General features: G+C 35.8%; 1 protein-coding gene across 5 annotated transcripts; it reads right to left on the minus strand.

The window, feature by feature from the left end:
• Positions 1 to 869: 869 nt before the first annotated feature.
• GPR65 (G protein-coupled receptor 65) lies at positions 870 to 12,869 on the minus strand. Of its 5 annotated transcripts, none has more exons than XM_078151445.1 (4): positions 12,779 to 12,869; positions 9,274 to 9,476; positions 6,932 to 8,009; positions 870 to 2,826 (listed from the first exon to the last, which is right to left on the minus strand). In XM_078151445.1, exons 3-4 carry the CDS (start codon positions 7,845 to 7,847, stop codon positions 2,681 to 2,683), a joined length of 1,062 nt encoding a protein of 353 aa, XP_078007571.1. In that variant the 5' UTR covers positions 7,848 to 8,009; positions 9,274 to 9,476; positions 12,779 to 12,869; the 3' UTR covers positions 870 to 2,680. The 5 variants fall into 5 exon arrangements, with proteins under 5 accessions (XP_078007571.1, XP_020856008.1, XP_020856007.1 ...); XM_021000349.2 differs by having other exon boundaries at positions 6,932 to 8,052; XM_021000348.2 differs by having other exon boundaries at positions 6,932 to 8,500.
• Positions 12,870 to 15,039: the final 2,170 nt, after the last annotated feature.

The raw sequence follows: 15,039 nt of genomic DNA on the forward strand, positions 1-15,039 counted from the left end.
GGATAAAATAATAACAAAATTCACTGGGGAAAAATGCTCTAGAATGTCTACAGAAATAATGAAATATAAAACTTAGGAAAAATGACTATACTTAAGTTTTGTTTTAGATATTTTTCTAAGTTAACTCTAAGTGGAACAAAGACCCAAAGAGAAAACTGACCACCTTGCTACATGAATTGTATACAAATAATATGGACAAATATAAATGTTATATAATATGTCAGTCCATAAACATTTAATAAGCTCCTTACTCTTAAAGAGAAAACTAAGACATATAGCCCCGGTTTATATGCATTTTTAATCTTTAAAAACACAAAGTCAGCATTTACCCTGAGTACCAGTTACTCAATTTGCATGCCACCTGTCGGTGTTACTTATCAAATAGTGTTTGTTATTTAATTCTTCCTGATTGCAGTCTTTCAATTGGAGCACCTCCAACTGATGAATAAGGAAACTCAGGACCAGAAAAGTTGAGTAACTTTTTTTGTCTGTGGACTTTTAGGAAAGTGATAACATATCAGTAGCTTGGAACAAAAACTATGACTAACTATCAAACTACTTACCTGTTTGCATGTCTTTCATGACAATTTTGGAAAAGGGCTGTTTCAAAAGGATATCTGTAAATTATAATTTAGTGTATTATAGCAATATTATTAGACTTGTCAGTGATTGTTAATAACTCAGAGTATTTGTCAATAACATGACTAACCTCTTTCTCCATCCTTCCCAGGGTGACATGTATAGTATTTTTGCTCTCTTGAGATGAAAACATGATCCCAAACACTTCGGGAACAAGAAATCAGCACAGATTTCTCATTCTCAAGAGAACTCATCCTAAGGTAGGTGGAACAATATCAGCACCTAGTGGTTCTAGGAATTGCATGTATATTTGCTAGCTACAAGTGATAAAGCAAAGAACTATGTTTGTTCTAAGGATTATACATTTTTTTCTTTTGGGGGGGTAGGAAGTAGTTTGGGGGAATTAGGGAGGGATTTCGAAGAAAGGAAAGAACCAATGAAAGTTGCAAAAATAAAAGGGGGAAAGGAAAAAATTATTGGAGCATCTTTTAAAGTACACAGAAGGAAGTTAAAAGGGAAACACCAAGAAGTAGGACAGCTTTGAAAGTAATATATTGAATTTATTATGTAGTAATATTGTAGTTAATCAATACAATAATGTAGTCAATTTATAAGTTTTTAAAAGCAAGTTTTGTCATAAAGATTCATGGTTTCATATACAAACTTCTGTTTTATTTTACATATAGAAATGTACTTTTTTTAGTGTTCTTTAATTTAGCGTTTTAAAAAAAAGTTCACAGGCTGGAAAAAAGAGAAATATGAAAACACTTGTAGTAGGATTTGGAGCTTGCTTCAAATAGGCCTTTATCAGCCATCTCAGAGAACATGTGCTAAGGCTTCCCCGGAAACTTCTAGGAACTAAGGGATGGCAGAGTATTTAAGCCAACATTGGTTGAGGCTAGATCTCAATGGAGCTTTGGTCACCTAGAATCAGGACAAAAAAAAGAAACCCACAGCAGAAGAGGGCCAACCTCAAGCTTACCTAGCTGACCCATATGTCCTTTGCAGCACTTTTATTTTATCCAATGAAAAGATTTTTTTTTTTTTAAAATCATCATTATGAGCCAGAGCCAGTAGGATGTAAGCTGGGAGAGGCCAGGAACAGCTTGTCTTTTTTTTTTTTTAATATTTAGTACCTAGCATAATTCCTCACATATAAAAGGTGCTTAGGAAATGATTATTTGGCAGGGAGGGCAAAAGTTCACAGTCCCTTCCCCAATGTCTCTTGGGGTAGTTCTGATTTGTAGCTGAAGAGAAAAAAAATTAGCTAAGGCCTAGTCATTCCATTTTAAAGAACAGCTGAATGACTAATCCTTCTCGCTCACTGGCCAGTGAGTGGATTGCTTAGTCAAATCAAAATAGTGGCCCTTCAGAGGGGAGACAAACGTGTCCCTAAAACTCCTGAGGTCTCTACACAAATTCACTTGGAGCAGGCCTATTCTCATGCATGTTTCAATACCCAAGACAAACTCGTAGTTTTTCCTCCGAGCTAGACATAATTTTATTATAGCCACTTTCTTGTAGAGAGAAAGGTCATTTGGCTCATTCATATGCTTTCATATTTCAAACTGAAATAACAAACAAAGACTGTGAAATGATGAAAGTGGAAGTAAGCTATCCTAGTTCCTTCAATTGAAATTGTTTAAAGCATTTATGGTAAACTAATTCCCCCGCCCCCAAAAATGCCTCTTATCAGCCTTCTTTTGAAATATTGTTGATTTCCCCCTGTTAAGAAATATGTATCTACCAAGAAGAAATCAGAAAGCAAGCTTCTTGAGGGCAGGGGATGTTTTGTTTTTCTCTCTAACTAGCAACACACTAGGCATTAATAAATGCTTTGTCGAATATAATTGACTTGAAAGAAGTGTATTAAACAAAGATTCTTTCATTGGAATTAGTTACATTCTGCCCAGGAACGACAGCCACCTGTTTCCCATAGCTTCCTTGGCATCCAGTCTGTGAGAAAATAACCTTAAAACTGTACGCCTTCCTGTAGATTTACAAAGATGTGAAAACACATAGGTCTTTCAATTCTCACGGACCCATTTTTTCCCCTTCAGTTGGTAATTGAATTCTCAAAAGAGAAAATATTTTATAATTGTCAAATAGATGGCATATAAGATTTGCTAAAGGAACCCAGCTTCTTGGTACATACTTGAGTTAGTTGATGGCTAAGCACGTGTGTTTTGGTGTGCTTTCTGTTGGAAGAGCAATCTTCTAATTCCATGCCAGGGTCAGATGTTGTACCTAGACAAAAGATAATTCTATTATTATAGAGTCCTGCACAATGGAGTGTGTTACAATATCACCTGTGTTTCTATAGCAACCCCTGGATGGTTTTAGCAGAGTAAAAATAAATGCATGGAAAGCAAAGTGGTAAAGATGACAGGCGGAGAAGGTACCCTGGCACATATGGTAAGATAAAAGCTCTATAAAGAACATATGGCTTACATATGTTAACATATATTCTATTTTTAAAACCCAGATTGTGTAATTTAAAATAAACACCAACAGGTGAGAGAAGAAAGAAACAGTAGCTTGTTTCAAAGGTTTTTTTTGTTGTTGTTGTTACTGTTGTTGAAAAACAAGACTCCAATGACATGGGGAAATTTTCTAGCTTTGAGGCCAGACTTAAACTGAAAAAGAAGGTAAGGAACAAAATAGGTCAATTAAAGGATATACTGTCATGAGACTTTCACGGAATCATTGCTCAAGAGTCAAGAATATTGTAGACTGAAATTGTCATGTATTCTGGAAACTCAGCTCGTATAGGAAGACTTTCTAAACAAAATGGGTGAGAAGAGGTTCCTTTACCCCTCAATTCTTTCTCTAGCAAAAGATATTCAATTTATGCTTATAAATCACAAACATCCTGGGGGCTAAAAAACCCTCAGGAACTGTAAAACAAAAAATGAAAATGACACTTTAAGCAGTGATATACCTATAGTGGTGATCAATATGCAGATATATGATCAGAAGACTGGAGGGTAGAAATTCCTACCAAAGCCTTCCTTTATGGACGGCAAAGAAACTACTTTGGAAAGGAACAAACAGTCAGTTACAGCCTGCACTTTTATTCAGCAGAAGGGTATAAAAAAATATCACTATGAGCCAGAAGTTATGTAAGCTCCTTGAGGCCAGAGACAATTTGTCCTTTAAAAAAAACCAAACCTTTATCACCTAGCATAATGCCTTACACATAAGCAGTTTTTAGGAAATGTCTGTCAATGAAATAGAATGATCAATAGTTTCCCCCCTCATAGAATGTGCTGGGCATCAAAATTAGACATGTATATACACACATATGTAATATTTACATATTTTATATGTGTATGTATATGTATATAAACATATGTGTGTATATCTGCATATACATACAGATATACACATAGACAAAAGAAAGAAGGTCACAGGGCAACATGGAATTAAATCATATTTTTGTTATTTTGTTAAAGTTAATATGTATATTTATAACAAATGACCAAAAAATTGAGATTGATTTTGTATACTTTTTATTTTGTTTATCCGAATGCGTTTGGTATTTGCTGAGTTTATTTAAAAAAGGAAAAGAAAACAACAAAACACGTGCTGAGTACCTTTTTTTTGGACTAGGATATTCATAGCCTGTAGCCACTCTATATAGTTATAGATTTTTAGCTGAAAGGAACTCTAGAGATTTAGTCCAACCTTGCATATTAGTTTACCTATTAGAATGTAAGCCCTTGAAAGAGGGGGCTGTGTTGCTTTTTATATTTGTACAGCTCTTTGCCTGTTACGTAGTAAGTACATAGTAAATGGTTTTTTAATCATTCAAGTAAGTTCATGGCTCTTAAAGGCAGAGACATCTTGCTTTTGTTAATGATAATTTTGCAAATAGGATCATATCTTTTAGAACTCAAGGAAATCTCAGAGGTCATCTAGTTAAACCCTCTCATTTTGACACTGAGGCTCTGAAAATTCAAGTGACTTGTCCGAAGTCACCCAGCTAGTAAATCATAGACTTGGGACTCAGAATCAGACCCTCTGTAATTCAAGTCCAGTTTTATTTCCACTAAACCATGCTACAAGTAAAACTTGATGGATACGTGCAAGTATGTATATTTGTATATGTATGTCTTAGTGGTAGGTGGGCAGTTTGGAGAAGTTAACCATAGAGAGGTGAATAGAGGAAGCTCAGGTAGAGGGGGACAATGTGAAAGGTGAAAGCAAAAACTATTTCAGAGTTCTGGAATTTTAACTTGATTAGGGGTAGGTAGGGAAGAAGAGTATATACCAAACCTCCACTGGGTACTCATGAAGGTAGAACAGTGTAATAATAGTGCCCTTCAGAGATTTCAAAATATAAATGATGCAGAGTAACCATTTTTTGTTTAAAATTCGGTATAACATGTATAACCTGTATTGAATTGATTGCCTTCTCAGTGGTGAGGGGGTGGGGGTAGGAAGAGAGGAAGGGTGAGACTTTGGAACTCAAAGTTTTAAAAACAAGTTAAAAATTGTTTTTACATGTAGCTGGAAAAATAAAGTACTGGGAAAAAAATCCAGTATAACAAACTTCAGCAGTTTAAAAATATAAATATAAGTACAGTAAACTTATCTGGGAGCTAGTTTTCTGACAAACAGCATTCTAGATTAGAGCTGTAAACCTGAAATATAATTGGGACTCTGAAAGGAAAAGAGTCCCCTGAATAGGTGAAGCTGCTTAGAGTCCATGAGCTAAATTTCATTCCCATTATTTTATGAAAGGTGCCTTGTTATTCTTATTTATTCATATTTAAAGCATAAGAACAATACACTCAGTTGCTAGATTTCTAGCTCCATAAATTAGAAGCAAGATTAGAGAGGTCCAAGGGGATGTGGAGGGGAGACAATGAAAGATAGAAGTGACAGTTGACAATGGATAGTGAGAGAGGAGGGAGAAAACTTACAAAAAGCAGACACAAGAACTGAAAGTATAGTCTGAGTTCATTCCTGGAGGGCAAGCAACCCTACATTTTTTGCTTTGTTGTACTATAGCCAGATACAATAATTGTTGCTACTGATGAAAATAAGATCATCAAGAAAAAAATTATATGGTTCCATTTAATTTACTCTGCTTGAAAAGGCAGAGATGTATGTAAACACTCCCTCCAAAAAGTATTCAACTATTAACTTTTAGTTAAATATTAAAGTTTTATATTAAAAAACTAAATTTAAATTAAAATATTAAAGCCTAGACTGACATAGCCTGACCAAGTCTCTCAAACAATCCTAAGTGACTTCCAGTCCCACCTAGTGAGATATCTAAGTCTTATTCACACCTAGCTCACACTTCTCTGTGATTAATTAAATGAGATGTTTTATATTAAATAATTCATTCCTGACAATGCTAGTTAAATTCTGTTATTCTGATAGATTACTTGATCACCATAACTCCCATATTTATCTTGATGACTTGAAAAATACTCCACTTTGTTGTGAACTAGTCCAACTATTCTAGAGAATAATTTAGAACCATGCCCAAAGAGCCGTAAAACTGTGCACACCCTTTAACCCAGAACCACCACTAGGTCTGTATGCCAAAGAGAACAAAGAAAAAGGTAAAAAAAAAAAAAAAAAAGAACAAACCTGCATGTACAAATATATACATACATACACACACACACATATATATATATATATATATATATATATATATATATATATATATATATATATATATATACTCCTTTTTTGTGGTGGCAAAAGAATTGGAAATTAAGGGGATGCCTATCAAGTGGGGAATGGCTGAACGAGTTGTGGTATATGATTGTCATGGAATATTATTATGCTATATGAAATGGCAAGCAGGATGGTTTCAGAAAAACCTGGGAAGACCTATATGAACTGATGCAAAGTGAAATGAGCAGAACCAGGAGAACATTATATACAGTAACAATAATGTTGTAATGAATTTAGCTACTCGGATCAAGACAACAATCCAAGATAATTTCAAAGGATACATGATGAAAAATGCTCTACATTTCCAGAGAGAGAACTGATGAAGTCTGAGTGCAGATTGAAATGTAGTGGGTTTTTTAACTTTATTTTTCTTGCTTTTTTGCCACATGGATAATATGAAAATATGTTTTGCATGACTTCACATGTCTAATTGATATGACAATGTTTGCCTTATCAATGGGTGGGGGAGGGACTGGAGAGAGGGAGAGAATTCAAAACTCAAAATTTTAAAAAAAGGAATGTCCATAAATATAAAATCTTCCATTGAAAGGGGTTGGAGGGAGGAAGAAAAAGATTGTGCTTCATTCTGCTATGCCTAACTCTACACTGTATTTTGTTGACACAGAGACTGCCATGTTTCTTTGAGACTTACTTGGCAGATGGCAGAATCTGAACAAGTTCCATATGTCTGATCTTCCTGTCTCACTTACAAAACAGTACAAAATTGGATCTGCCACACAATTTAAACTTGTCAGGGCAACGGTGATTCGATAAAGTTTAAATATCTGCTTGCCGAAGTCTGTGCTGTGCTTTCCGACGCTTAGAATCAGCAACATAGCGTGGAAAGGGGTAAAGCATAAGAAAAAAGTGAGCGTGACGCTCAAGAGCAACTTGACGATCCTCTTCTTTTCACGGCTTTCTGTAGCTTGATTGTGCTTTACTGCTTGGTAGACTTTTTGGTTGCAAAATATAATTATGACCAAGGGTATCACATAACCGGTGCATGTCCGAAAGACGTTGAAGTTACTTTGCCATTTCTCCAAGGGGTATTTGTCAAAACACAGAATATAAGACTTATTGGTACCACAGCGTTCAATAGACGTTTCATCCTTCCAGATAATGATGGCATTGAACGATGTTTCTACGATCCAGATTGATAGGCTGATGAAGGAGGCGATTCTTCTTGTTCTGAGATAGGGAAATTTCAAAGGATAGACCACCGCCAAGTACCTATCAAGGGAGATGCAGGAGAGGAAGGCAGTGCTACTGTAGAAGTTCACGTACATCAGGAAAGCACTCACTTTGCACAGGGCAGGAGAGAATGTCCAGTTGTCCTCATTCCAAGTGTAATGTATCCAAAGGGGTAACGTCGATGAGTAGAGAAGATCAGAGAGTGACAGACCAAACAGGTAGACTCCCAGTTCGTTTTTCTTCTTCATCTGCAGACACGAGACACACAGAGACCCGACATTGGCAGGAATGCTGATGACCATCACGAAGACATAAATGACGGGGAACAAATAGTGATCGACGTGGTGCTGTTCTTCAATACACTCAGTTTCATTCATGATTTGTTTTCTGGCAATAGCGTCAGTTCTTTTGGATGGTACAGTAGGTGGTACTCCTGACCTGGAGTCAGGAAGATCTGAGTTCAAATCTAGCCTCCGATCTTTACTAGCCACATGATCTTGGGCAAGTCATTGAATCTCTGTCTGACTCAGTTTCCTCATCTGTAAAATGAGGGATAAGACTATTACCTAATTTCCAGGGTTGCTGTAAAAAATAAAATGAGATAATATATGTAAAGTACTTTACAAACCTTACAGTGTTATATAAATGCTAGCTATTATTGTTATTCTCTAAAAGTCTATGAAAAAGTGAAACTGTGTTCATTATTAGCTCATATACTAAGCTCTCATAGGTTGGTCTTGTTTTGCGATGCCATTGAATATTTGGGGCCTAGAGATTTTTCCACAAATGCCTATGGATTGGTGTCTGGCCATTAACTGAGACCAGCAGCTAGGTTGAAGAAACTTGATATTATGTTATCATAGTTCCAGAAAACTGACAAAAGAGATCAATTAGTCCATCACATGGCCTGGAGGTAGGACCATACTTTGTTTGTCAATCTCCATAAAACTGAAGTTAGCTTGATCACAATAGGAATAATTAATATTTTGCTTTAGCAAAGGTTCAAGTTTCTTCTTAAATGCCTTTGATTCTGTAAGGAAAGAAAAAACAGTTGTGTCATATTTTATACTCAGAATCTAGTTTAAAAAGAAGTATTTGGGGGCAGCTAGGTGGCGCAGTGCATAGAGCACAGGCCCTAGTCAGGAGGACCTAAATTAAAATCTGGCCTGAGATACTTAACACTTACTAGCTGTGTGACCCTGGGCAAGTCACTTTAACCCCATTGCCTAGCCAAAAGAATAAGTATTTCTTGATTGTTTCATGGTTTTTGAAATACCCTTTTCTCTCCCGCAGATCTTAAAAATGCCTTGATATATAATTCTGAAGTTTTTAAAAAGCAAATACTAAATCATAGACTTTAGGAGGTGAAAAAAGAAACTAAGCAGTTGTGTCTATCATAGAGAAACTTATAGAAAAGAAGTTAGATTTGTAATAATAGTTTTCCACAAGTATGATGAATTCCAGGGTTTCTCCCACTTGAGGATTAATAAAATGATTAGAAAATGCTTCTCCCCCACATATACACACACATACATACACACACAAACACAAACATAAAAGTAATAATAAAATCATGTTCATGTGTTGCACATGTCAGGACAGGAGAAACTCTTAGACCTGGGTTCTTTCCTGTTTACTCTTATACTGCAAAATAGGAACCTCCTGCTTTTTCAATCTGATCCAGGCAAATGGCTCTAATGACAGGAATTTCAGGAAGGAGAGGAAAGGAATCCATAGTCACAGGTCACCAGAGGCCAGTGGAAGAGAGAAGAGAGGATGTTTAGGGCAGAAAATGCTTCTTACATCACGTTCTTCCTATGTTGCTTATGTAGCATTCCGGGCTGGGAGGCATCTCCAGCTGTCTTGTTCTATATCTTGCCACTGGATCCAAATGGCTCAGGAAGAGAAAGTGAGGCTGGTGACTTTGCACAGCCCTTCCTCACTTAAATCCAATTCACTTGCATGTCATAGCATCATCTCCCTGACGTCATGGCTCTCTTCGAGGACTGAAGACAAACAACAACAACCAGGACAGGAGAAAGCATGGGGTCATAAGATTTCAAACGTGCAGTTTGTAGGACAATATCCAAATCTGCATACCATCCAAGTAAAATGTGTCATTAGCACTGCTGAAAGTTCTGTAATTTAAAAACCAACCAACCAAAAATCTAACAATATACTGAATGACTTAAACTATGTGAATTTAACACGTGATATATCAGACTCTTCAGCATACCATTAGTCTTCTTGTTTTGCTAGTAAAATCACCTTTTCATATACATATCACACACACACACACAACACACACACACACACACACACACACACACACAGAAATAGCATTGATCAGAATTCCAGCACGAAAGTTGGGTTTTGTTGGTAGCAGATAAACATAACAAAAGTAGGGTCGTATACCAGAAGTTTTATTGACAAAAGTATTGCCCTTTTCTCTTATTTTTTTTTCTTGCCTATCTTTTGTATACCAATCAGTTCCTTGGGTTTCCCTCCCCCCCCCCCACCAAGAGTCTCTGAAAAAGGTTTTGGAGATACAGAATCCCAATCAGAGATGTAACTCAATTTAAAAGGAATTTCTTAAGCCTAAGTCAGATATTTATCTGGATCACTGACTTCAAACTGGCCCAGATGTTGAAGAAAAACAAACAAACAAACTAGAGTTAATCTTACCGTTGGGGCTGTCTTTTGTTAGTTCTTCCTGGCTGGCCACATGTTGGTTCACAAAGAACCCTGATGCCCTGTCTCTTGCCAAGTCACAGATACCCTGTCTCTTGCTGAACATTTCTTCTGACCTCAGAGTAACTGAGTTTATTCTCTTTTACTATCTCTTAGTTTCAACAATCTACTCCCATCTACAGTCAATTCTGCTATAACCAGACATACACAACATAAAAATCATCACACAATGCAAAATTGTGCAATAAAAGCTACAGAGCTTATGGGGGGAAATGGAGTTAGAAACACAATCCTAAAAAAAAAAACAAACTTCTGTCAGTGAAACAGTTACAAAAAAAGATAGGAATTTAATAAAAATGAAAGCACATTTTTATATTAAATAGTTAAGAAATACATAAATGTTACCCCAAAAAAGTAGCTACTATGGATATAGTCTCAGACTGCTTTTCATCCTACTCCCAGATTCTGTGGGGCCTGGGTTGGCAAAATTGATGCCTAGAAGGGAAAGGGTGACCTTAATGGGTGCAAACAGAGGAGTAGGGTATAGAGTGGCTGTAACCATCGCTGAAGTAGGGGACAGAGTATGTGAATGAGGACCAGTACTCCTCTATCCACAACTACTACTATATCAGAAGATACACAGTAACCATGGCGTTTTACTTTGAAAAAGATTTGGAAACGGATGTCAAAAGGGTAACAGCTAATGAGTTATTATGAAATAGCGGTTTTCTTCACTTTTGCTGTTTCTCTCAGAGGAAACTGACCATTAGCAGTTTTTTATTATGCTCTAATTATTTCCTAACATATCAATAGCTGGATATAGCTAGAATAAATCTGTGTCTTCAAAACAAGCATTATAGCAGAACCAACTTTACTACATTGTGGTGGCTATAAAACTTCTTGACAGGGACAAGCAGACAACTGTTACTGACTAGATGTCCTGGCTCATAGAGTATTACTTATCAAGATTTAAAAAGCCAGCTGTTCTAAAATGGAAAACAGGACAAATGAATTTGTTATTTATAAAACGGATCTTTTTGGTTGTTGTTCTACTGTTTGATAGTATTAAAGAAAATGTACCTATTTTTTAGCCTTGTTCAGTTGTTAAAGACTGGGATGTATTTTACTAGTTCATTCTCAGTCAACAGCCTTAATATCAAGTATAAACATATTTATCTGTACAATGAACCTTAGTGGGAATTTCACTAGCTGTCCTCAAGTTCATGGAGAAAGGCATACATTATGTCCATGTATATAAATATGTAGGATTCTTAAAGATAAGATAACAAAGAATGCTTTTGGCAAGATTTATAAAGTTCTGGTGGTGGTAGATCTCACTATTCTCTGGCACAGAATATATGGAAATGTAATCTTGACAAGACAAGGTGGGATTTTACCAAAGCTAGATAGGAATCTCCACTGATTTTGGGGGGCCCACACAATTGGGGTCCATGTACTCCTAGTGCCTATATTCTTTAGCAGGGGGAAGCACTGTTTTCATGAGTCATCTCCGCACAGCCTGGAAAAACCTTAAACAATAATGAGTGTAAATGCATAATAGAAGTTGGCTTTTCTCCTAGTAAACTGTTAGAGACAATAGTTGTCATGAGAATCTTTATGGAATATATACTTGTTATAATTTACGTACCTTTTCAGATAATTTTGGGGTTATTTAACTGACTTATGGGGAAAACTTTTTTTAAAAAGTGTTGAATTAAATTTTAAAAAAATTTCTACTTTACTTCCTTTTTACAGAAATTAAATGAGAATCTGAATGTAAGTTAATCTAAGAATCTGAAATATGGGTTAGAATCTGAAAATGATGAGAATCTGAAAGTGGGCTAAAGAAATGTGATTTTTTTTCAAAGTAAGAAAACATAAGAATCAGATCATAGTTAATTTTAAAATGATGGAATATATGAAGGAATTGTGATTTCCCCAGGGAGAGAACTCCTATGGTGAGAATGACTTAGTAGATAAATTCTAGGTACCTAAAGGTTAAATGACTTGCTCAGGGTTACACACTTATGAACTTCTTAATATAGGATAGGTGATAATGTGATTAAAATAAAGGATATTTTTACAAAACATCATAGTAGTACTTGGTTCACTGTTCTTTATTCTAAAGTATACTCCTCAACAGTAACACACCTAATCTTCATAATATTTAGGTGAGGAATATGAAAAAGAATCATTACACCATTTTGAAGATAAAGAAAGAGTAAAAGTCATTTTAAGAGCCAGAAATACCTCTACTAGCTAAACTAGTAATGCTTTCTTCTAGACCACATCATCTTAAACATGTACAATAATTTGCCAACAAATTACTTGAAAAAAATTAAATGTAAAACATTAGGAAAATATTTTTCTTTTTCCTTTTGGATCTGGAGATTTCTTTCCTCACTACTTCTAAGTTGGAATTTTGATATCTGCTCACCGCTACACAGGGTAGAGAAAACTCCTATTCTTCCTCATTTGTGCCTTGCCAATACAAGGACTTGTTAATTATGTGAGTATAGAAATCCTCTTTGTAAATATTAGCCTTTTTTATATAGTCATATTAACAGAAACAGTCTTAGTTATAATCTTTTAAAAAAATTTTCTTCTCTCTACTTACCCAGGTGTCTCAGGGGTAGCAGCTCTTTCTGCTGAGATACTTGATAAATCTGCTCAACTTTAAAGAAGTGGGAAAAAGCAGCACAATCTACAGAGACAGGAAATTGCAGACATTTCACAATAAACCAATGAGGAAGCAGCATCTTGATATGAAAAAATGATCATAACTCAAGTTTAGGGGACAAAATACTTTCCCAGATAGTTTATAGGCTGACTTTATTTATTATTCTGAAGTAAATTAAAGAAAATCTTCTCATTCTATCTTAAGGATTATTGCATGAAATAAAGTTAAATATGTTTTACTTCTATTAAGTACTCTTGTAACAAGAAAACCCACAGTTTTGAGTTGATCAAAACTGACCCCTACAGGATTGAATCAGGCATTGGTTTCATTAATATCATGCTCTGAACAAATAAACCAACAATTTCAGATGAAAACTAGGAAATACATGTGTGTGTGTGTGTGTGTGTGTTATGTGTGTGTGTGTGTGTGTGTGTGTGTGTGTGTGTATAATATACATATATATGGACGATGAATTGAAAATAATCAACAGAGGAAGACATTAGACTTGAGGAAGATTGGGAAAGGTTTCTTGTGGGATTTTAGCTGAGTCTTGAAGGAAGCCAGGGAAGCCTGAAAGTAAAATGAGAAAGGAGAGAATTCTAAGCATAGGAGACTTTATAAAGAATGTTTACTGTTGCAAAATTCTACAGCTGAAGGGGTAGCTAGGTGATGCAGTGGACAGAGCACCGGCCATGGAGTCAGGAGGACTTGAGCTCAAATTCAGCCTTAGACACTCACTAGCTGTGTGACTCTGGGCAAGTCACTTAACCCCAGTTGCCTAACCAAAAAATGTATAAGTCAAAGAAATTGCTTTGAATCTAATTTTTAACTCTCATATGTGGCTTATAACTGATTTGATGTACCAATGAGGAAGAAAACATAAAAAACCATCCCTTGGATGGTTTTTATTTCAAAAATTCAATTCAATAAGCATTTATTAAACAGTTAGAAGTAATCACAACAATTATTAAACAAGTTCAAAGTATTGTACAAGATTCTAGGGACAAGAAGATGAAGAACAGTCCCATTCCTCCAGAAGTTCATGGCCTACTATGGGGTATAACAGATATGAAAAAATAAGTATTATTCAAGGAAGAATGTGATAAGGACAACCCAAGGGTTATAAGAGTTATGACGAAGGAGTGCTGCTCAGAGAAGCTTGAGTTTCTCTTCTGTGAAAGGGCACTGAGTATTTTAAAAACCAAATGAGGAAGTATTGGCCTTGCAATATATCCAAGACTTTTTATCTTAATTGTTGTTAGTAGAGAGATATTTGGTAAAGGGAAACTTTGCTAAACCTGTATTTTAACAACTATGACATGTAGGAACACAGAACTAGAGCTAAGAGGGATCCCAGATACCATTTAGTGCAACCCTTTCATTTTCGTAATTGTGGAACAGAATCCCAGAGAGGTCATGTGATTTACTCCAGGTCACTAAGACAGCATGTTTCATCACTGAGGTATCAATCAATACCTTTAACTCAAAATGGAGTGGGTTTTTTTTTTCATTGCAACATAATGCCTTCTAAGAGTTTACCTCTTTAACAGCATGAATGTTAGGCCTACATATTATTCACATACCCAGTCCTACTACCAAGTATCAATAGAATGAAAGTAATCATTTGCTTGGTCGTGATTCTCTTCTAAGAAATTTATTTTTGCTGTTTGCATATCTTCTTTTTTCTCTGTGGTTACAAACAAGGGTTATTTCATGACGATAACTCACAATCCTTACATTAATTAAATGTGTTATACTTCTGCTTTCAGGGAGAAGAAAATTTTGCATTCACCTCAGATATTTACGCACTCTGTTCTAAAAAATAAGGATGTGGGTGGCTTTTTGTTAAAACTCAAGAAATACACACCTCCCTGATTCAACAGGAGAAAAAAAAATGAAGATGACCTAGCAAAAAGCTTACCAGCTTTTCAGACATGTGATTTATTAGCATGATGTGAGACAAGTCAATTGGGGCCCAGTCCTTTCAGAATACGGAAGCCAACTCAGAATGTGCTTCTGGAAATTCATGTTTTTGTTTGTTTTTTGAGACAATCTTGCCCAGTCTAGAAGTACTGCAGCTATACATAGGCCCATTGCCACTCCTGATTGCCATGGAAGCTTGGCTCCCCCTCTTTAGGCAGACTTGTGGCCCCACATTCCCATGGGCTCACTGTAGTGATGCCTGACAGTGTGGACCC

This window comes from Phascolarctos cinereus, unplaced genomic scaffold (genome assembly GCF_003287225.1).
Source record: "Phascolarctos cinereus isolate Bilbo 61053 unplaced genomic scaffold, phaCin_HiC Scaffold_3;HRSCAF=262, whole genome shotgun sequence".
Taxonomy (NCBI): domain Eukaryota; kingdom Metazoa; phylum Chordata; class Mammalia; order Diprotodontia; family Phascolarctidae; genus Phascolarctos; species Phascolarctos cinereus.

Bases quoted from the DNA above. Each gene is read 5' to 3' on its own strand.
- GPR65 (XM_078151445.1), bottom strand. From the start codon at position 7,847: ATGAATGAAACTGAGTGTATTGAAGAACAGCACCACGTCGATCACTAT. The intron at 2,827-6,931 runs GTAAGTCTCAAA...TCTTTTGTCTAG, and splicing joins CAGATTCTGCCATCTGCCAA to GTACAACATCTGACCCTGGC.